The 22160-nt window shown below is 42.8% G+C and overlaps 3 protein-coding genes across 3 annotated transcripts; 2 read left to right on the forward strand and 1 right to left on the reverse strand.

The window, feature by feature from the left end:
• The first annotated feature begins 649 nt into the window (after positions 1–649).
• On the forward strand, positions 650–8295 carry LOC133118391 (3-oxo-5-alpha-steroid 4-dehydrogenase 2-like). Its single transcript, XM_061228366.1, has 5 exons — positions 650–1279; positions 3804–3967; positions 4830–4931; positions 5335–5485; positions 5853–8295. The coding sequence occupies exons 1-5, from the start codon at positions 1008–1010 to the stop codon at positions 5917–5919; spliced, it is 756 nt and encodes a 251-aa protein (XP_061084350.1). The 5' UTR covers positions 650–1007; the 3' UTR covers positions 5920–8295.
• A 131-nt stretch (positions 8296–8426) lies between these two features.
• On the reverse strand, positions 8427–9840 carry LOC133118044 (molecular chaperone MKKS-like). The gene is made up of 3 exons (XM_061227682.1): positions 9731–9840; positions 9260–9375; positions 8427–8856 (listed from the first exon to the last, which is right to left on the reverse strand). The coding sequence occupies exons 1-3, from the start codon at positions 9815–9817 to the stop codon at positions 8427–8429; spliced, it is 633 nt and encodes a 210-aa protein (XP_061083666.1). The 5' UTR covers positions 9818–9840.
• Positions 9841–14607: 4767 nt separating this feature from the next.
• LOC133117962 (3-oxo-5-alpha-steroid 4-dehydrogenase 2-like) lies at positions 14608–21366 on the forward strand. The gene is made up of 5 exons (XM_061227516.1): positions 14608–14945; positions 17511–17674; positions 20098–20199; positions 20603–20753; positions 21116–21366. Exons 1-5 carry the CDS (start codon positions 14674–14676, stop codon positions 21180–21182), a joined length of 756 nt encoding a protein of 251 aa, XP_061083500.1. The 5' UTR covers positions 14608–14673; the 3' UTR covers positions 21183–21366.
• The last annotated feature ends 794 nt before the right edge of the window (positions 21367–22160 follow it).

Raw genomic sequence — 22160 nt, forward strand, 5'->3', positions numbered from 1 at the left:
GATTCGCCGTCTTTTGCGCATATATAGAGTAAACTACGCAAGTAGTCTTCTCACAGCTAACAATAACTAACACACCCACTTTTACTTTCCTTTGTTCAAGGGACACGCGCGCTTGCGCCCGCGCCCACACACACACACCCTTCTAATTAACCCTACTAACTTCCCGTTAGTGTATCTGTTCTGTGTTTGTATGTTTGTTTAATAAATATAGACCCTACATTTATTTGGCGGCCCGTGCGAGGACCCTACACTACTAAAGGCTACATGTCCCTCTATATTTGATAAAATTTCAAAAACAAAAAAAATAAAATAAAAGGTGCAGGTGCCTGCAAGATTTTCACCAAACCAAGAGGTTTGGACTCGGGTTGCAACCCGTCCTGGATTCTCCGGGACTGTCCCGGATTTTTGTTGTTTCTCCGGGAAAGAAATGAAACGAAAAGTCCCGGAATCTCAAGAATTTCCGAGTGTTGCATACATCAGTATTGCTTAATGAAACGTCGACAGCGTATCACCAGCATATCACGAATTACACTCTTTATTTTTGTAATGAAAGGGGACTTGGCACCAAGTATTCAGGGTTCTGCATTTCTGTATGTTTACACTAGGCCTCGGAACTGTACTGTCCTCGCAGGGCCACTTTGCACTTTGTTCTTGTGTTTGATTTGCACTTTGTTGTACGTCGCTCTGGATAAGAGCGTCTGCTAAATACCACGTAATGTAATGTAAAAAGCACAAGGTAGTTGCGCACCACATTCCTTCAGGCTCACGCACCCTCGAGAGCGATTGACAGTCCGGCTTACTCAGTTTGCCAGCTTCGTATGTGTCCAGGATTTTTACTGGACTGAGGTGGCAACCCTAGTTTGGACTGCGAGTTTCAACAGCAGCTACAGTTTAGTTTAGTTTAGGGAGGGGCTCTCCCTCCAGCTGTGGAGCTACGGCGGACTTCCCCAGACGGAAAGGCAGACGCGAGCTTCGCCTCGCAGCAGTCCGGTCGAGGCGGTCTGAGCATGGCTTGCAATGAAGGCTTCGTGTGGTCCCTGAGCTTGACGCTCGTCTTCGTCGGGGTGATGTTCTTCCTCCGGCAGAGGACAGTGCGCACTCGCTACGGGCGCTACTTGGAACCCTCTGTGGTATGGCTGGTTCCTGGCCGACTGGCCTGGTTCGTCCAGGAGTTGCCCGCTTTTCTGATCCCTGCTGTCATGGTCCTCACGGCACAAGCTCCATCCAGACTGGGACGGAGCCTTCTGCTCTGCACCTTCTGCCTGCACTACTTCCAGAGGTAAACCGGCCAGGTCGGCGGTCTTAACATAGATTTTTGTATTTATTTTTTTCCTTTCCTTTGGAGCCAAACTTTTTACAAATACCTATATGTCGTCACATGTCAAAATACTTTGGGTAAGGCTTTATATTTCACAGCCTCTTAATTACCGAGTATTTACTGGGTAAGTAAACCGTTCATTATTAGCTAACTACTTTGATGTCAGTGCTAAGTACAATGAAACAAGTCAGTAAGTACAAAACTAACACGGGGCATGTTTAAACATGGTTTTTTTGTGTGTTGCGTTTGCATAAGAATGTAGTATCATATCACACTTATATAGTGCCACACAGTATCACACTCCCATTTGAGTGGCAGGACGATTAGACAACTTCATGAAGTGTCATTAACAAATCACCGTGCAAGTAGCCTAACGCTTTTTCTCCAAAACTTGTCGGATTAACTGATGATATGTGAGCGCCACAGACTTGTTTACATATACGTCATTTAAATCACTGTCTTGTGAGTTATAAAGCAGAATAGTTTGGACACATAGCACTGGCAAGCAGAAACTGTGAGCCATGCAGGGGCACAGCTAGCACAGCCGGGCATCACATTAATGTGACATTGTATGTATACCGTGCACTTATTCGGTCACTCGCCCTTACCCATTTCTTCTGAGGCATTAATTACATATTCATGTTCTCATATTTAGACAAAATATAGACCAATCTACAGCACAATTATCCGATGAAAATGTAAACGGTAAGAAATGTTGGATTCACTAACTTTTGACTTACTGAATCCAACAAAGCATTTTTCCATTCCGTTTTCCGACATTTCGGACGCTGTTTCAACGTACCCAGAGGTGTTTAAAATTGCATTCTATATATGTATATATTCTTAAATTAAGCAAAAACCTAAAAGCGTCACCCCTACCATATGTAAGTACTATGTAAATATACAGCCTATGTTATGTTATGTTATGTTATGGCTACTTACCTCTGAAATCTAAATAGTTAACGGGCTGTAAAATAAAGTGTTAACGTTAATTTGAGTGAATTTTCATTTTGATAAAGGGTTGTTAGTCATTCAAGTTTGCATATTCACTTCTATAAGCATGACAAATTGGGACTACTTTCAAACTTGCAATGGGTAATTCAAAATAATGATAGCAATTATTTGAATTTTTTATTTATTTATTAAATTTTTTTGCTGCTTCAGTTTCTACCTATTATTATGAGCTAATGAGGTTGATGATGCAAAATCTGTGTAGGGTACGGGGGACAGATGAACCAGGCACCGACTCAGGGTTTTTTAGAAATGGCAGGTTGAATGAAGGCGGGCGGACAGAGTGCCCAGTACAAAAACTCAGCCAAAAAAGGCGAAAGTACAAAAGCGTGATCCAAAGAGAGTTCAGAGAGCCAGGCAGTGGTCAAGAACAGAAATCAAATATAGAACAGAATATTAACAAACACAAAACAGGCTAGAACGGACTGAAAACAGAAGTGTACACGGAGGAAACAGATCTGCGTCAAGACAGGGAGGAAATGCATACAAGGAATGGGGGGTAGAGACAAGAACTGGGGAGAGAAGTAAAACAAGGACTGGAGTAAAAGGAGAGAACATAGAAAATGACAGACCCCCCCCCCCCCCCCCCCCAATGACTGGCCACCAGACGATCACCCACAGTAAGCCCATGGGGAGGAGGAGCAGGGCGGGTGGGCGGGAGCAAGGGAGTGCAGAGCACAGAGGTACACGGACAATCAGGAATAGAGAGGGAAACAGAAAGTACAGGGGAGCGTGAGGCTTGAGGAGGCGATCACGGGGTCTCGGGGGGGCACGGGGTCCATTCTGACCAGAGAGATGACTCATATTCTATGTACAGTTTTGTGTACATACTGTATGTCAGCAACATTAGTTTTCTGATGTGCTTTAATGCTGATACATTAACAGTACTGACATCTGATGTCTCTGTTTTTTGTGTGAGCAAACGGCTCAGGAAAACTGTCCAGTTACAGAAAATATCCAGCCAATTAACAGTATCTCTCAGTTTCTATGTTTCCCAAACTTCTGTTCTTGAAATTGCTCAGTCTTTGGCTCTACGACATGTAGGATGTATTCCTGAACAAATTATTTGGATGTAGTTTTGAATGAACACAAGAGTCCAGCTGCTATAAGGTTATGTGACCAAATATAATGTTATGTGCTATTAAGTGATATACAGAAAGAACCAAATAAAATGTACTGTTGTCTCTGCTATTGTGTTCTGCTCCATCAACCTTGGCCATTTAATCATTAACTGTCGTCTCGCTGTCGTTACAAAATCATTTAGGTAAGTTATTAATTAATTAATTCATTCATTCATTCATTATCCTAACCCGCTTATCCTGGACAGGGTCGCAGGGGGCTGGAGCCTTTCTCAGCATACATTGGGTGAAAGGCAGGAATACACCCTGGACAGGTCGCCAGTCCATTGCAGGGGGGAGTCAAAGCAAAATGATGAAATATGTTGCCTGTTTCTCTTTTGTTAATGCTTTTTTAGGACATTCATCTTTTCGTTGCTGATCAACGGCCACCCTCTTGCTCTGAAGACGGTGGTCTCTGCTATTGTGTTCTGCTCCATCAATGGCTTGGTCCAGGGCCATCATCTCCTCCACTGCTTCCAGTACACACAGACCTGGTTGACGGATATCTGCCTCGTGATTGGTGCGTGAGGAGAGGGGGAGAGGGAGAGGGACACGGATTCATATTCAAGCACATTGTAACCTTGGAGTTATTCTTTTTATTCTATTATTCTTAGAAGGTTCTATTTGCGACATTCTGAGTGGTTTTGAGATATTGAGCTTCAAAGATACCAAGCAGATACAACCTTTTCAAGTTTGCATTTTCATGCTTTTAAACAGTATTTATGTGTAAAACATATATTTTGTGTCATATAAGCAACATATTTATGACACCAACTCATTTTTCTCAAACGCCATTTGAGTTAGACATGGATAATTCTGCTCTCAACATCAGTCAGTTGACTAATTGCTTTTGAACACAAATTTCTATGTCAAGAGCCCTCAACTGCTGCCCCACACTCTCAGAAATAAAGGTACAGCGGTAAATATTTAGTTTAAGGAACACATTTCCCAAATTTACCCTGAAAGATACAATACCCTGAAAGATGCAATAATGTTCTTTGGGCACTAATAAGTACCTTTTACAAGTGAAAAAGGTACATTAAATCAATGGCTAGTGGTTTTATGTACCTGTAGGGAACCACACCAGTAAAAGGTACAAAGTGCCTTTTTTACTGAGAGCGTAGCAATACTCTGAACAAAAAGCTACATTCCTCACGCCATGTGTGTTTAGTTAACTGCTGGGGTTGTCTGTTTTTTATTAAAGGGCCATCACCTCGCAGTGGTCTGAGATGGGGTGTCATTTCCCCTCTGTAGCGTGGTTCATATTAGCATGTATTTCTTTTGGAGGTTAACTTGTGTTTTTACTGGTAGTTTTACTTGTTTTAAAATGGGATTTAGCTCAACAAAAAAGGATGTGGATTTTGATTGATGTTTTCTTTTAGGCTTGATATTATTTTATCTGGGAATGGCCATAAACATCCACAGTGACCACATTCTGCGCTGTCTGAGGAAGCCAGGGGAACTCACGTACAGAATTCCTACAGGTATTCCGCACGGATTCCAACATGTAAACCCACACCGTCGCAGCGAAAGGTTCACGCTCGTAAAATCATAACTATTCAAGCACCTTCAGGCTTCTGACTGATGTGTCATCCTGCCACGGTCCTGAACTCCAGTGCAGAGCTGGGTCAATTACAGCAATGTTTTGGATTCAAATCCTTCTTTGTACTGTAATGATATGAGGGCATTGAGCCGGCAGATACGTGGGACCAGAAGGCGTATTTCATTGTAGTTCCAAAGTTTTTCATTGGTTCCAATACACCAGGAAAGCGCAGTAAAGCATAGACAAGTATTTGAATCCAAAACAATGACGTATTGACCCAGGCCTGGTAAGTTTCCATGTGATCACTCCAAGGGACTCATCATTGCCCTCTTACGCAATCCCAGGTGGACTGTTCGACTACGTTTCTGGTGCCAACTACTTTGGTGAGATCATAGAGTGGCTTGGCTTTGCCATCGCCACTGGCTCCTTCCCAGCAATCTCCTTCGCCTTCTTCACCTCGTGTTCAATCGGACCTCGAGCCTGCCACCACCACCGGTAACCTTGCCCACGAACACATCCTCTCTCTCATTCACAAATGCATTCTATCAGATATGATAGGGGTTGTAACCAGCATAATAATATTCACAAGTTCACAAATTGTCAGCAGACCTGGGTCAAATACATAATTGTTTTGGATAAAAAATACTTTTCTGTGTTTTACTGAGCTTATCTGGTGTATTGGAACCTATGAAATATAAGTGTAACAATTGCATCAGGCAAAATCAATCGAGCACAGACAAGCATTTGAATCCAAAACAGTTGTGTATTTGCCCCAGGTCGGATTGTAAGGCTGTAAATTGTAATACACTGTAAGTGTGGTATTTGGTATGGTAACGGTCTCTTTTCCTTTCTGACGTTTCAGGTTTTACAAAGAGAAATTCAGTGATTACCCCCCGTCTAGGAAAGCTTTGATTCCTTTCATCTTTTGAGAGGACAGGAAGTACTATGACATCGCTGTTCAAGGCAGCGATGGTCAGACCCGCCCTCCTCTTTAATCATATAACATGCACTTCAGAGCGTAATTATATGTACACGCAGTGAACAATATATCAGCTTGATAATGCAAATATAATAATTGAGTGTATTATTGTATCATATTTTTTTTTGCACATAAATTACTGCTTCAGTTAGTCCCACAATCCAACAATCATGAAATGTCTGTTCTTTTGGAACAGAAGGCAAAACAAAAGCTAATAGCTTCTCAGTCTGTTGGACTCTGTAGGGATTACTTGGCATGGAGCAGTCAGATAAACATTGTTTTCAGAACAGTCTTCAGCCAGACCGGCTGTTGTTGTGTTGCTAAGGAAGTGTATTGGTAAGAAGTGATGAATTCCCAATGTGTCTACGTTGGAATAGAAGCCAGATCGCATTGTCTACAGCCTGTTTGGGTACATGTTTTAGCCCTTTGGTGCACAAGCTATGCAGAGATAGAAAATAGGAACTCAGTTGGGTAAGCTTTGAGAGCACATGTGCTGGATTTGATATTATTCCAGTCCAGTGAGCATGATGCCACTCCCACTTATCCTGGCTGGTTGAAATACTTGAAAATTGAGAAAAACTATTTGCCAAGACCCTGCAAATGAATATAGTGCATTGCATACAACATAAAGCAATCGCCAGTTGCTCCCTGGCTTCCCAGCATGTAAAACGCTGGAATCTATCATTAGGGACAAACTGGAATTATTTATTGAAAATAGCAACATTGTAAGGGACAGCCAGCATGGTTTCCATAAGGGTAGGCCATGCCTGATCATGACAAACCTTTTGGCATTCTTTGAGGAAGCTACCAATGATTGTTTCATGATAGCACGGCTTATGATACTGTATACGGAGACTTCCAAAAAGTATTTGATAAGGTACCGCATGTCAAACTCATTATCAAAATGAGGACGGGAATTACAGGAGCCATTTCGGACTGGGTTCGGAATTGGCTACGTGATAGGGTATGTGGGAAGTATTTGATTGAGGCTTTTAAATTCATTAAAGGGATTACCAAAGTGAATTATAGGTAATTCTTTAGGTTGGGATCGGTTAGCAGAACGAGAGGGCACAAATAATGGTAACTGGATTTGTGCCTGTAAAGATAGTAGAAAGCTTTTTTTCACACAGCAAGTTGTCAATGTGTGGAATAGCTTGCCAGGACATGCAGAGGAGACTTGATACGGTGTTAGATTCTATTTAGCTTTTAGGCAAACTAAGCAGTAGGTACACTTAGTGGTAGGAAAAGGCAAGCATTTCTGGGCTGAATGCCCCGTTCACGTCATTACCTTATGTTATGTTACACTATTATTAACTTCTTAGATGGTTGAAAAGTAAACATTAATTCTCAAAGCCCAATGGGAACTTACGGGTTAACACTGCATTTCAACTGAATGCTTGAAGCCAAGAGATTGTCCAGTCTTGACATCATATCCTGTCCAGTTCTTTTCCTCTTGCCTCACACAGACCACAGGTAAAGGCCGCTTTAAGCATTTCCTCCTCACACCACAATGACACAATGGTAGGACTGCAGTACATTTAATGCAGACAGTTTACACATTAAACCACACTAAATTAATTCATAAGTAAAATTAATGCATTTGAAATGGGCTGGTGTTCTGGGTAAATAAAACATTCCCTTCCAAGTTCCCTGGCCAACAGCCAAACAAAGCAACACATTGTCAGTTTCCTCGGTTTCCTTGTTGGAAAGTACATATACAAGTATACGATGTATGTGTATATGCTGGGAAATTCAGAATTTTATTTGTCGCTATTTCTGCACTTAAAAGACCTGATAAAATATATATAACAAAATATATAAATATCAAATATAACCAGCTATTCTGGTAAAGAAGCACCAAGTAAAATTTGGTAGCTATATCTTTAACAAAATCGCTTATGTAGCATGGAGAAAGAAGATTGACCTGAATGTTTTTTTTAAAACACAATTTTCTTTCCTCCAAACTTTTGTAATTATTAATTATTATTAATACTTTGCAGTACTGTCACCTACAATAGTAATAGTAGAATTGTAATAGCAAAACTAGTTACAGCACCACAACAGCGTAAGATCAACCAATTATTACCAGTCAATGCTGCCATCTAGTGTTGAAATCTTAGTACTACATTCATTATGGTGAAGGTCCCTGTGTATGCTGGTTTTTGTTTCAACCACAATTGCAATCCTGTTAAATTGTCAAAGCTGTAAATTTTTGTTAATTACTCTTTTGGTGTTTGGAGGGAGTATTTACCCTCTTAAGCCAGATTGTGCTATATTTAGCAAAACAGCTTTGCATGCCACAAACAATAAAACATCCGTGTTCATATTGTGCAGGTGAATCTCTGCACCTTGTTCTGGAGTGCCGAGTTATGCGAATGCTGTCCCCTGCCTAGGAGTCACTCCCACCTATTCCAACGAGCAAAAGCATGAGCATCAAACTACAACACAAAACCCGGGTCAGTTGACATCCTGGACGATGTACTTCAGGTCCAGGATGAGATTGGCTGTCTCCACGGCGACCTGCAGAGCGTTGCGCTTGGCGGGAAACGAGTCGAGCACTCGCGGCTGGGCGTCAGTGCCGTCTGTGGCCACAGGGGGCGCCGGTGAGAAGGCGGGGTGCTCCGTGCTGAGAGGGCTCCACTCCAGCCCTCCCCGGGGGGGGGTGGCCCCACACCCGCAGGGCCCCAGCACGTCCCTCCAGGGGCCCGCGGGGGCCGCTCCCTCAGCGACGGCCCAGCAGTGTCCGTGGGACAGGTCCACCAGCCGCGCCCCGCCGTCGTGCTCCAGCGCCGTCGCCACGGCGACCAGCGAGCGCCGGAAGGCCTCGGCCGCCAGGAGGTAGTCTGAGCGCGTGCAGTGCAGCTCGGCAGCGGCGTCGGACGCGCGGCTGAGGCTCTGTGAGGGGAGGGGCCGCCACACGCTTCAGCGTCCCGCTGTCAATCACCCCCGCAAACACACACACACACACTGACTCTGACCTAAACTCAACTAAGTGAGCTCACCATGTTCCCATCGGTGCAGACACACTGACATAAACTCACTGTGTGTGGATGGGCGGTACATGCAAATAGAGCATGATAGTGTGTGTGGATGGGCAGAACATGCAAATACAGCATGATAGTGTGTGTGGATGGGCAGAACATGCAAATACAGCATGATAGTGTGTGTGGATGGGCAGAACATGCAAATACAGCATGATAGTGTGTGTGGATGGGTGGTACATGGAAATACCGCAGGATAGCATGATAGTGTGTGTGGATGGGCGGAACATGCTAATAGAGCAGGTGAGCTGTACCTGGTATCTGATGTAGGCGCTCAGGTGTGTTTCGGTGCACCCTCCTCCCAGCAGGGCCCAGGGCTCCTTCAGCGTCTGTCTCAGGACGTGCTCCGCGCTCTCACACGCCACCTGCAGGACAGCTGCCGTTACTGCACGCTTCACAAGGGAAAAACAAAAACAGTCTCTAAAGCTAATGGCGCTTTCAGAACTTGGATAGAAGGGCAACGTAATTAGGCTCTGCTCTGACCATTCCACGTTCGTGCATGCCCAGAATAACGGGTTCGGTTTTGACGCATTGTTCAGCTGTGACGTGCTTGTGGTCATCTTGGAAACACGGTCTGCCCTGGAGATGCCCGACATTCCGACTTGACGACACCTACAGCCGCTCAAAAGGACTTTTTGGAAACTGCTGACTCCCGAGGTGCCAGGAAGGCGAGGCCTGCACGCTGCGGGTGGGGCAGCCTGAGTGAAGGGAGTCGGGTACCTTGAGCTCGCTGAGGGCGGTGTCGGTGCGATGGCAGAGCAGCAGGGTGCAGCAGGAGGGGTCCCCGCAGGGCAGCAGCTGGAGCATCTCTCTGGACCCGCAGCGCTGCAGCACCAGCCCGGCGAGCTGCCCGTAGCACTGGACCGGGACTGGGGTCCGGAACGAGCCCACCACCTGGGCCCCTGCCCCAAAACAAGAGAACAGCCCACCCCACAGAGCAGAAGCCATTTTAAAACCACTTACATCTGCTCTGCCACATACAGAAGCCATTTTAAAACCAGTTACATTCACTTTGCCATATACGGAAGCCATTTTAAAACCAGTTACATTCACTTTGCCATGTACGGAAGCCATTTTAAAACCAGTTACATCCACTTTACGATGTACAACTAATTCAGATTTTCATTGCGGGGTCCCTGTTTTCAGTCGAAATCTAAGAAAGAAATTTGTGACTCATTTTATGATGAGAGGGTAAATATCCAAGATCAAATTTTCTGTAGTTGGTGTTGGTGTTGTCATCTAACTGGTGAAAATTTAAACCATTTTAAAATATAGGTTTTCAAGATTATATTCACTCATAACTCTTAACAAAAACTTTCATTTTGGGGAACATAATAATACTAGAGCTGGTGATGACCTATAAAGTGATACAAGCGCTAATTATTAGTACCTGCAGTAATGTACCTACAGTAATGTACCTGCAGTAATGGAGATAGGGCAAGTCATGCTAATTAGTGCAAACTTTGTTAGCCTATGGCCTGTAAGACCATCAGCTCCAGCGGTTTCTTTTGAGAACAAGTCAGCAAGTCAAATCTCATTAAAATCAGTGACAATGCCGTTCAAAACTGTTGAGTAAAAATTGAGAACAAAGGCTGCACACTGCAATGCTCCAGTACAATAGTTTTTATGAGCCAACGTTTCGGCAGCGAGCTGCCTGCGCCAGGGCATACCCGACAGCCGGACGAGTGGCTCCATGAGGGATTTATTTTTAATAAAAAATAAATCAGAAGAATTAGGCGATTACCTCTAGGTTCGTGGATACTACTATAGGCTACATTTCCTTCTATATTTGATAGAATTTCAATAACAAATAAATAAAAAAGCAGCTAGCTGAACTTTCCCATGGTGGGGTCGTTGAAGTGAATGCACACACCAGACTGACAGCTCGTGCAGCAGTTGCTAGGTGATAAGTTAAACTTTCATATTTCAACTTTCATATTTCTGCTAATATAGGCATATGGCCAGTCATCGCTGTTTTACTCATTTTTACCTGTTTACAGACACAGGATTGGATGTCTAAACGTAAAGAGGAAAAAACAGAATAGCCGTAGAACAATCTGGTTTTATTAGGAACTCTGACATTTAGAAGGAGAAAAAAACGGGAAAATTTGAAGAATTGTCATTATCCGGGGCAGTCGCTCAAAAAAGAGTACAATCCCGGGAAAACCAGAACATGTGGCAGCCCTAGGAAATGTATGCAAATGTATCTCTACACTGTACACTGCATTCATAGACAGGCCATATTCATCCCCACGCCTCTGCACAGCCTGGGCTACATTGACAAGTACATGTATGTCTAGAAGTGATGCATGCCTCATTTTATTTTTAAATTTAGAGACAAAGCACTGAAATTTGCAGTCAGTGAGCACTGTATTAGGTATTTATTAGACTTAATTTTTAGACTTCTACTGCTGTAGCCTATCCACTTAGAGGTTTGATGTGTTGTGTGTTCAGAGATGCTCTTCTGCATACCACTGTTGTAATATGTGGTTATTTGCGTTACTGGCACCTTCCTGTCGGCTTTGACCAGTCTGACCATTCTCCTATGATGTCTCATTAACAAGGCGTTTCTGTCTGCAGAACTGCTGGTCACTGGATTAAAAATAATAATAATAATAATAATAATAATAATAATAATAATAATAATTTTGCAGCATTCTTTGCACTAGTCTAGAGACTAGTGTGTGACAATCCCAGGAGACTTGCAGTTTCTGAGACACTCAAAGCCTCCCATGGTCAAAGTCACTTAGATCACATTGTTTCCCCATTGTGATGGTTGATTTGAACATTAACTGAAGCTACATGATTGTATGCATTGCACTGCTGCCACACAAATGGCTGATTAGATAATGCAGAGTGATGGTAGCAACTGCCAAGTCCTTCTGACCTACTTGACAGTTTTGAAGTTGGTCATTAGTACTGTAACCGGGCTGGGGATGCCAGGCTTTTCATGGCAAGTTGTATTCAGAATGTCAGAAGATGTGACGTTTATTGATTGATTGAGACAAGGAGTACTTTTAAATTGATAAGGTTCTTTTTTGTGGATACTACTGTAGGAACTACAACTCCCACAATCCCACAGGACAATTCCGCGACGTCCACCCCGCATGACGTCTAGCTTGGTTCAGCCAATCCCGTAATGGCGGGAGCAATACACTTTCCCGTATAAGAGCAAGACATGTTCTCGGGATCCTTCTCTTTCTTTTTTCTCTTTCTCCTCTTCTGCTCTTCTTCGACGCACCCTTTTTGGCCATTCGCTTCAGCTCATCTGCTCCGAGACTCGGACATAGCCTACGGACACACCCAGTTACCTCGCGGTAACTTAGTGGCCTATAGCGAGTGGAAACTGGTGTACGCGGAACGCTACATCAGTTTACTCCTGCAAAGCTCACCAACGAACTACAGCAACGAACTTTTCCACCCGGAAAAAGGACCAGCGAACATCCTTCCAGCAACCGAGCGGACCAGATGAGAATGCGCGGCTAAGACGGGAACACCCCAGCCTGCGCATCTCTCCAGTACAGTACGTCTTTTGGATCCAGCAATGCGTATGGACTCAGTAAGACAACAAACATTCAGGCATAGCCAGTGTTTAGTTTAGTCTTAACTGTTTTTGTGAATCTGTGTTTCCATATTTGCCGTCTTATCATTCGAATGTATTTTGTTAGCTATATATATATATGTAGGTGAATTGATTCGCCGTCTTTTGCGCATATATAGAGTAAACTACGCAAGTAGTCTTCTCACAGCTAACAATAACTAACACACCCACTTTTACTTTCCTTTGTTCAAGGGACACACACACCCTTATAATTTACCCTACTAACTTCCCGTTAGTTTATCTGTTCTGTGTTTGTATGTTTGTTTAATAAGTATATTTTATTAAACCCGGTGTCTGTTTTGGCGTCACATACACATGAGAGCCGAGTTAAAGCAGTCTTTCGAAGAACTTCCAACCTTCAGGTTATCGGTATGTTTAATCATGGTTATTTTAATAATGAATAAAAATACTAAATTTGTGGTTAGATATTTCTGATAACAGTAATTTTATGAGACTGATTGCTTTTTGTAGTTAAACTGCTACATAACATTAATTGGCGCCCCGGTTTCGTAGAGTAAAATCCCTACGTTATTCGGCGGTCCATACTAGGACCCTACATTTATTTGGCGGCCCGTGCGAGGACCCTACACTACTAAAGGCTACATTTCCCTCTATATTTGATCAAATTTCAAAAAACAAAAAAAATAAAAGGTGCAGGTGCCTGCAAGATTTTCACCAAACCAAGGGGTTTGGACTGGGGTTGCCACCCGTCCTGGATTCTCCGGGACTGTCCCGGATTTTTGTTGTTTCTCCTGGAAAGAAATGAAACGAAATGTCCCGGAATCTCAAGTATTTTCGAGTGTTGCATACATCAGTATTGCTTAATGAAACGTAGACAGCGTATCACCAGTATATCACGAATTACACTCTTTATTTTTGTAATGAAAGGGGACTTGGCACCAAGTATTCAGGGTTCTGCATTTCTGTATGTTTACACTAGGACTCGGAACTGTACTGTCCTCTCAGGTCCACTTTGCACTTGTTCTTGTGTTTGATTTGCACGTCGCTCTGGATAAGAGCGTCTGCTAAATACCACGTAATGTAATGTAAAAAGTACAAGGTAGTTGCGCACCACATTCCTTCAGGCTCACGCACCCTCGAGAGCGATTGACAGTAGTGATATGTCGGTCGCGAACGAAACGGTTCTTAGAGCCGCCTGGGAGCCGCTTTGTTTTTTATTTTTTCTGTTCAAGCCGCACGTGATTGGTCAACTACACGATGTGTGACGTGTGTGTCTCTGCACTGAGCTATATTGAATACTGCTATATTGAGGTATGGCACAGAAGTTGTTTTTTTCCTGGTTTTAAAGGCTGCATTACCGTTAATTGATGTAAATTTATTTATGTGCCAGGCTGTTCTACTTGTTTAAGTGCTTGCCTTTACCCACTGAGTTATTATTATTATTATTATTATTATTATTATTTTTATTATTATTGTTTTTCAAAAACCTTATTGTGTTATTATTTTGTAAAGTGTGATTCTCTAAGCTTCTCTATGTTGTTTCACTGTAAATAGTTAAAAGTTAATAAATGATACAATCAGAGATTGGACCTTTTGTCTAATTGAGTTGGGTTTTTGTACTTTATAATTTATTTTTTGTAGCACTCTGCTCCTTATTGAGTATAATAAGCCATATAAATAATAAACATTTGATATAATGTATGGTTTTTACATTAGTAATTCATTTTACATATAATTTAACGTTATTTTTGGTAATGAATTAATTTAAACACCAAAAAATCTGAAGAGCCACTTGGGAGCCGAAAGAGCCGGCTCTTTTTAGGTAGCCGAGCCAAAAGAACCGGCTCTCTAAAAAGAGCCGGAATTCCCATCACTAATTGACAGTCCGGCTTACTCAGTTTGCCAGCTTCGTATGTGTCCAGGATTTTTACAGAACTGAGGTGGCAACCCTAGTTTGGACTGCGAGTTTCAACAGCAGCTACAGTTTAGTTTAGTTTAGGGAGGGGCTCTCCCTCCAGCTGTGGAGCTACAGCGGACTTCCCCAGACGGAAAGGCAGACGCGAGCTTCGCCTCGCAGCAGTCCGGTCGAGGCGGTCTGAGCATGGCTTGCAATGAAGGCTTCGTGTGGTCCGTGAGCTTGACGCTCGTCTTCGGAGGGGTGATGTTCTTCCTCCGGCAGAGGACAGTGCGCACTCGCTACGGGCGCTACTTGGAGCCCTCTGTGGTATGGCTGGTTCCTGGCCGACTGGCCTGGTTCGTCCAGGAGTTGCCCGCTTTTCTGATCCCTGCTGTCATGGTCCTCACGGCACAAGCTCCATCCAGACTGGGACGGAGCCTTCTGCTCTGCACCTTCTGCCTGCACTACTTCCAGAGGTAAACCGGCCAGGTCGGCGGTCTTAACATAGATTTTTGTATTTATTATTTTCCTTTCCTTTGGAGCCAAAATTTTTACAAATACCTATATGTCGTCACATGTCAAAATACTTTGGGTAAGGCTTTATATTTCACAGCCTCTTAATTACCGAGTATTTACTGGGTAAGTAAACCGTTCACTACTTTGATGTCAGTGCTAAGTACAATGAAACAAGTCAGTAAGTACAAAACTAACACGGGGCATGTTTAAACATGGGTTTTTTTGTGTTGCGTTTGCATAAGAATGTAGTATCATATCACACTTATATAGTGCCACAGTATCACACTCCTATGTGAGTGGCAGGGCGATTAGACAACTTCATGAAGTGTCATTAACAAATCACCATGCAAGTAGCCTAACGCTTTTTCTCCAAAATTTGTCGGATTAACTGATGATGTGTGAGCGCCACAGACTTCTTTACATATACGTCATTTAAATCACTGTCTTGTGAGTTATAAAGCAGAATAGTTTGGACACATAGCACTGGCAAGCAGAAACTGTGAGCCATGCAGGGGCACAGCCGGGCATTATCCGCTTTTAATGTGACATTGTATGTCATTATTTTTTATACCGTGCACTTATTCGGTAATATTTAGGACTCGCTCTTACCTATTTCTTCTGAGGCATTAATTACATATCCATGTTCTCATATTTAGACAAAATATAGACCAATCTACAGCACAATTATTCGATGAAAATGTAAACGGTAAGAAATGTTGGATTCACTAACTTTTGACTTACTGAATCCAACAAAGCATTTTTCCATTCCGTTTTCCGACATTTCGACGCTGTTTCAACGTACCCAGAGCTGTTTAAAATTTCCCCGTATTCTATATATGTATATATTCTTTAATTAAGCAAAAACCTAAAAGCGTCACCCCTACCATATGTAAGTACTATGTAAATATACAGCCTATGTTATGTTATGGCTACTTACCTCTGAAATCTAAATAGTTGCCTACTAAGTATGTATTTACGCAGTAAATTAACGGGCTGTAAAATAAAATGTTAACGTTAATTTGAGTGAATTTTCATTGTGATAAAGGGTTGTTAGTCATTCATTGCATATTCACTTCTATAAGCATGACAAATTTGGAAACAGAAAGTACATGGGAGCGTGAGGCTTGAGGAGACGATCACGGGGTCTGGGGGGGGGGGGGGGGGGGATCTGGGTCTGGTGCGTGAGGAGAGGGGGAGGGGCACAGATTCAAATCCAGAATATCCATCCATCCATCCATTATCTGAACCCGCTTATCCTGATCAGGGTCGCAAGGGGGCTGGAGCCTATCCCAGCATACATTGGGCGAAAGGCAGGAATACACCCTGGACAGGTGGCCAGTCTATCGCAGGGCACACACACCATTCACTCACACCTACGGGCAATTTAGACTCTCCAATCAGCCTAACATGCATGTCTTTGGACTGTGGGAGGAAACCGGAGTACCCGGAGGAAACCCACGCAGATACGGGGAGAACATGCAAACTCCGCACAGAGAGGCCCCGGCCAACGGGGATTCGAACCCAGGACCTCCTTGCTGTGAGGCGGCAGTGCTACCCACTGCACCATCCATGCCCCCCCCAAATCCAGAATATGCATATACAATTCAACACTTTGGGGAAATACTAATAATACAACCATTTAGATGAAACTATTTTTAATCAGTACATAATCCATGCCCATTAAGTAAAAAAACATGTACTTCAAACTGCAGCCACATGTTCAGGCCCGTGCTGGCATATCGCAATTTGTTAAGAATGTCAAAATGTTAAAATGTTAAGAAATGTGTCTTTCAAATCAGCAAAACGCATTTAAACAATACTTAAAAATGTAAAAACAGTAAAACTCTGTCTCGAGATAGGGTGTAATGATTAAAGTAATCTAACTAATGGAAAAGTGTTATAAAATAAATGATACATTTTAACAATACTTTAAACGGTAAAGCAAATTGTCAGGAAATGAGCTGGACATCGTCTGTCCGTTATCATGATGTCATCATTGTTTGGTTCATCATGAGTCCCTCAGTCCCCCGCTGGCTGCACCATGTGACCTCATCACCTGTGTAGTATGACGTCTGTGTATTTAAACCCCAGCTTTCCCCCACTTTAACTGTACGTTTATTGTTGTTTCTCAGTGTCTCACCTGTAGTGCATTTGCCCTTTATTACTATTTGCATTCCCGGGTTACTGACCTGGACTGTTCTTGTATGTTACTTTTTTTGTTTGTTTACGTAATCATGAAAGAAATCCTGGCCTGGCCTCAGTCAACCTTGGCCATTTAATCATTAACTGTCGTCTCGCTGTCGTTACAAAATAATTTAGGTAAGTTATTAATTAATTAATTAATTAATTCATTATCCTAACCCGCTTATCGTGAACAGGGTCGCAGGGGGCTGGAGCCTATCTCAGCATACATTGGGTGAAAGGCAGGAATACACCCTGGACAGGTCGCCAGTCCATCGCAGGGGGGAGTCAAAGCAAAATGATGAAATATGTTGCTTGTTTCTCTTTTGTTAATGCTTTTTTAGGACATTCATCTTTTCGTTGCTGATCAACGGCCACCCTCTTGCTCTGAAGACGGTGGTCTATGCTATTGTGTTCTGCTCCATCAATGGCTTGGTCCAGGGCCATCATCTCCTCCACTGCTTCCAGTACACACAGACCTGGTTGACGGATATCTGCCTCGTGATTGGTGCGTGAGGAGAGGGGGAGGGGCACGGATTCATATTCAAGCACATTGTAACCTTGGAGTTATTCTTTTTATTCTATTATTCTTAGAAGGTTCTATTTGCGACATTCTGAGTGGTTTTGAGATATTGAGCTTCAAAGATACCAAACTGAATGGGCTCCAAGCAGATACAACTTTTTCAAGTTTGCATTTTCATGCTTTTAAACAGTATTTATGTGTAAAACATATATTTTGTGTCATATAAGCAACATATTTATGACACTGTCGAGGACCCGGCCCTAGGCCCGCCCGATGAGAGATTGACGGGGGATGGGTTAGGCAGGAATGCATTGTTAACCCCTTGCACACGCCATTGAGGTGGTAGTAAGAACGCCCGTAAGAGGAAAAATATGTGGTTCAGAGCTAATGTGCAGCCCTACTTGTCAGCAGAGCAGTCTGAAGTCGGAGGACTTAGATTTAGGGTACTGAGGAGCAAGGCTAAAGGTCTGACTGGGGCCATGCATAGAATGTGTACCAGCATGACCTTGGAGGAGACTCAACATGCTGAATGGGCAGTTGGTGACACAGGGGGTGTGGCTTTCACAGAAATGGTGAATATAATAACATTCTTGGTTGAGAAGTGTGGGCTTGCTCCTACAGGGGAGGAGCATAAGGCCTGGTTAAAGCAAAAAGATGAAGAAAACAATGTGGATGATTGGGAAATGAAAGAGTATGAGGAGATGGAAAAATGTAAGAAAGATAAGGAAGAAGGGAGGGATGTTAATACCGAAAGAAGATTAAGAGGCTTTGAGGGCTTCCCTGATTATAGCGCTGACAATTTGACAGATAGATTCAAAGGGCTGGCTGTAGAGGAGTTAGGAAGTGAGCTACACGCAGCCATAAGTTGAATGTCCTTTGTGGATCCGTTACGGCGACACACGAAGGAGCATCTAGAGAAAGTGCTAGGATGGTGGAAACTCCCTACTGGAGGGGTATATGAGATAAAGTGTTGGGAAACTCCCTTTAAGGTATGGGGAAACGACAGTGAGACAGCTAATAGTGATGATGAATAGGCCCATTAGATGGGTCGCGAGAGTTAGTGTTGTGCCACTCGGTGCCAGTTTCTTATCAGTATAGGTACATTTCTGTACAAGTTTCAGGATATATAAGGAGTGAGCTTTTAGACGTTTAGGACTTCGCTTGATGAGGAGGGCGGGACGAGGAGGGCATGGGTGGTAATTATATTTAGTATTACTTATAAGGTAGAAGGTAGCATTGTTAGGTGATTTGAAGTTATAAGTTTCCTTTCTGTTTCTATAATTCATATAATTATCTCCCTGAAGGGGGAGTAATAGGATAAGGTAAAGGCCAAAGAGGATGGATATTTGAAGGGTGTAGCTTGACATTAACATCTGGTGGAAAGGTGAATTAGAAAAACAAAGGGTTATATGAACCTTATGTGAATCACGTAAATGCACCGGTATACGGTTGAAAGAATATAAAGCCATGTATGTGACTAGCAAACTGAAAGATCATATTTAACCTGTGAACTGAATAATTCTATTTACTTGGCTACAATAAAATATGCTTAATCATAATTATAATTGAGTGGAATTGAGTCAACTAGAAAAACTACAGTGAATACAGGAGATCATATAACAGCGTTGCATCACACCACTTCACTTCGAGACTGGGCTGGAAGTTCAGTAGAACTTACCAGTTCTCCAGGACGTTCGAAAGTACTTAAAGGAAAAGAGAGTTCGTCTCCGAGACACCTCCTCGTGGGGTACTGCTCGTGGGAACGTGAGGTCTGAGCTCGGCATGGGGTCCGGGCTCACGACAACACCAACTCATTTTTCTCAAAAGCCATTTGAGTTAGACATGTATAATTCTAAGCTCTCAACATCAGTCAGTCGACTAATTGCTTTTGAACACAAATGTCTATGTCAAGAGCCCTCAACTGCTGCCCCACACTCTCAGAAATAAAGGTACAGCGGTAAATATTTAGTTTTTTAAGGAACACATTTCCCAAATTTACCCTGAAAGATGCAATAATGTTTTTTGGGCACTAATAAGTACCTTTTACAAGTGAAAAAGGTACATTAAATCAATGGTTAGTGGTTGTATATACCTGCAGGGAACCACACCAGTAAAAGGTACAGAATGCCTTTTTTACTGAGAGCGTAGCAACACTCTGAACAAAAAGCTACATTCCTCATGTCATGTGTGTTTAGTTAACTGCTGGGGTTGTCAATTTTTTATTAAAGAGCCATCGCCTCGCAGTGGTATGAGATGGTGTCATTTCCCCTCTGTAGCGTGGTTCATATTAGCATGTATTTGTTTTGGAGGTTAACTAGTGTTTTTACTGGTAGTTTTACTTGTAGTGTTTAAAATGGGATTTGGCTGAACAAAAAAGGATGTGGATTTTGATTGATGTTTTCTTTTAGGCTTGATATTATTTTATCTGGGAATGGCCATAAACATCCACAGTGACCACATTCTGCGCTGTCTGAGGAAGCCAGGGGAACTCACGTACAGAATTCCTAAAGGTATTCTGCACGGATTCCAACATGTAAACCCACACCGTCGCAGCGAAAGGTTCACGCTCGTAAAATCATAACTATTCAAGCACCTTCAGGCTTCTGACTGATGTGTCATCCTGCCACGGTCCTGAACTCCAGTGCAGAGCTGGGTCAATTACAGCAATGTTTTGGATTCAAATCCTTCTTTGTACTGTAATGATATGAGGGCATTGAGCCGGCAGATACGTGGGACCAGAAGGCGTATTTCATTGTAGTTCCAAAGTTTTTCATTGGTTCCAATACACCAGAAAAGCGCAGTAAAGCATAGACAAGTATTTGAATCCAAAACAATGACGTATTGACCCAGGACTGGTAGGTTTCCATGTGATCACTCCAAGGGACTCATCATTGCCCTCTTACGCAATCCCAGGTGGACTGTTCGACTACGTTTCTGGTGCCAACTACTTTGGTGAGATCATAGAGTGGCTTGGCTTTGCCATCGCCACCGGCTCCTTCCCAGCAATCTCCTTTGCCTTCTTCACCTTGTGTTCAATAGGACCTCGAGCCTGCCACCACCACCGGTAACCTTGCCCACGAACACATCCTCTCTCTCAATCACAAATGCATTCTATCAGATATGATAGGGGTTGTAACCTGCATAATAATATTCACAAGTTCACAAATTGTCAGCAGACCTGGGTCAAATACATAATTGCTTTGGATTCAAATACTTTTCTGTGTTTTACTGAGCTTATCTGGTGTATTGGAACCTAGTGTAACAATTGCACCAGGCAAAATCAATCGAGCACAGACAAGTATTTGAATTCAAAACAGTTGTGTATTTGTATTTGCCCCAGGTCAGATTGTAAGGCTGTAAATTGTAATACACTGTAAGTGTGGTATTTGGTATGGTAACGGTCTCTTTCCCTTTCTGACGTTTCAGGTTTTACAAAGAGAAATTCAGTGATTACCCCCCGTCCAGGAAAGCTTTGATTCCTTTCATCTTTTGAGAGGACAGGAATTACTATGACATCGCTGTTCAAGGCAGCGATGGTCAGACCCGCCCTCCTCTTTAATCATATAACATGCACTTCAGACGTAATCATAGGTACACGCAGTGAACAATATATCAGCTTGATAATGCAAATATTTGCATCAGCCAATCATGTGGCAGCAATTAAATGCATAAAAACATGCAGACCTGGTCAAGAGGTTCAACTGTTGTTCAGATCAAATGTCAGAATGAGGTAGAAATTATCTCAACGATTTGACCATGGATTGATTGTTGGTGCCAGACAGGGTGGTTTGAGTATCTCAGAAACTGCTGATCTCCTGGGATTTTCACACACAACAGTCTGGTCCAAGCTGACAGGAAGGTGACAGTAATGCAAACAACCATGCATTACAACAGTAGTCTGCAGAAGAGCATCTCTGAACACCCAACTCGTCAAATTCATATACTTTGTTGTGTTGCTAAGGAAGTGTATTGGTAAGAAGTGATGAGTTCCCAATGTGTCTACGTTGGTATAGAAGCCAGATCGCATTGTCTACAGCCTGTTTGGGTACATGTTTTAGCCCTTTGGTGCACAAGCTATGCAAAGATAGAAAATAGGAACTAACTTTTTACCCGTGCTGTGCATCAAAGGGTTAAAGCAATGCGTTAAGCCTTTCTTCAGCCAATTCTGGCAAGCTTTGAGAGCAAATGTTTGCTGGATTAGATATTATTCCAGTCCAGTAAGCATGATGCCACTCCCACTTATCATGGCTGGATGAAATACTTGAAAATTGAGGAAAACTATTTGCCAAGACCCTGCAAATGAATATAGTGCATTGCATACAACATAAAGCAATCACCAGTTGCTCCCTGGCTTCCCAGCATGTAAAACGCTGGAATCTATCATTAGGGACAAACTGGAATTATTTATTGAAAATAGCAACATTGTAAGGGACAGCCAGCATGGTTTCCATAAGGGTAGGCCATGCCTGAT

Source organism: Conger conger, chromosome 18, assembly GCF_963514075.1.
Source record: "Conger conger chromosome 18, fConCon1.1, whole genome shotgun sequence".
Lineage (NCBI taxonomy): Eukaryota > Metazoa > Chordata > Actinopteri > Anguilliformes > Congridae > Conger > Conger conger.

Excerpts from the sequence above, each read along its gene's own strand:
- LOC133118391 (XM_061228366.1), top strand. The coding sequence starts at position 1,008 with ATGGCTTGCAATGAAGGCTTCGTGTGGTCCCTGAGCTTGACGCTCGTC. Across the intron at positions 1,280-3,803 it reads TGCCTGCACTACTTCCAGAG|GACATTCATCTTTTCGTTGC; the intron begins GTAAACCGGCCA and ends ATGCTTTTTTAG. Across the intron at positions 3,968-4,829 it reads GGATATCTGCCTCGTGATTG|GCTTGATATTATTTTATCTG; the intron begins GTGCGTGAGGAG and ends GTTTTCTTTTAG.
- LOC133118044 (XM_061227682.1), bottom strand. The coding sequence starts at position 9,817 with ATGCTCCAGCTGCTGCCCTGCGGGGACCCCTCCTGCTGCACCCTGCTG. Across the intron at positions 9,376-9,730 it reads CCGCCCTCAGCGAGCTCAAG|GTGGCGTGTGAGAGCGCGGA; the intron begins GTACCCGACTCC and ends GCTGTCCTGCAG. Across the intron at positions 8,857-9,259 it reads TACATCAGATACCAGGTACA|CCGCGCGTCCGACGCCGCTG; the intron begins GCTCACCTGCTC and ends ACAGAGCCTCAG.
- LOC133117962 (XM_061227516.1), top strand. The coding sequence starts at position 14,674 with ATGGCTTGCAATGAAGGCTTCGTGTGGTCCGTGAGCTTGACGCTCGTC. Across the intron at positions 17,675-20,097 it reads GGATATCTGCCTCGTGATTG|GCTTGATATTATTTTATCTG; the intron begins GTGCGTGAGGAG and ends GTTTTCTTTTAG. Across the intron at positions 20,754-21,115 it reads CGAGCCTGCCACCACCACCG|GTTTTACAAAGAGAAATTCA; the intron begins GTAACCTTGCCC and ends CTGACGTTTCAG.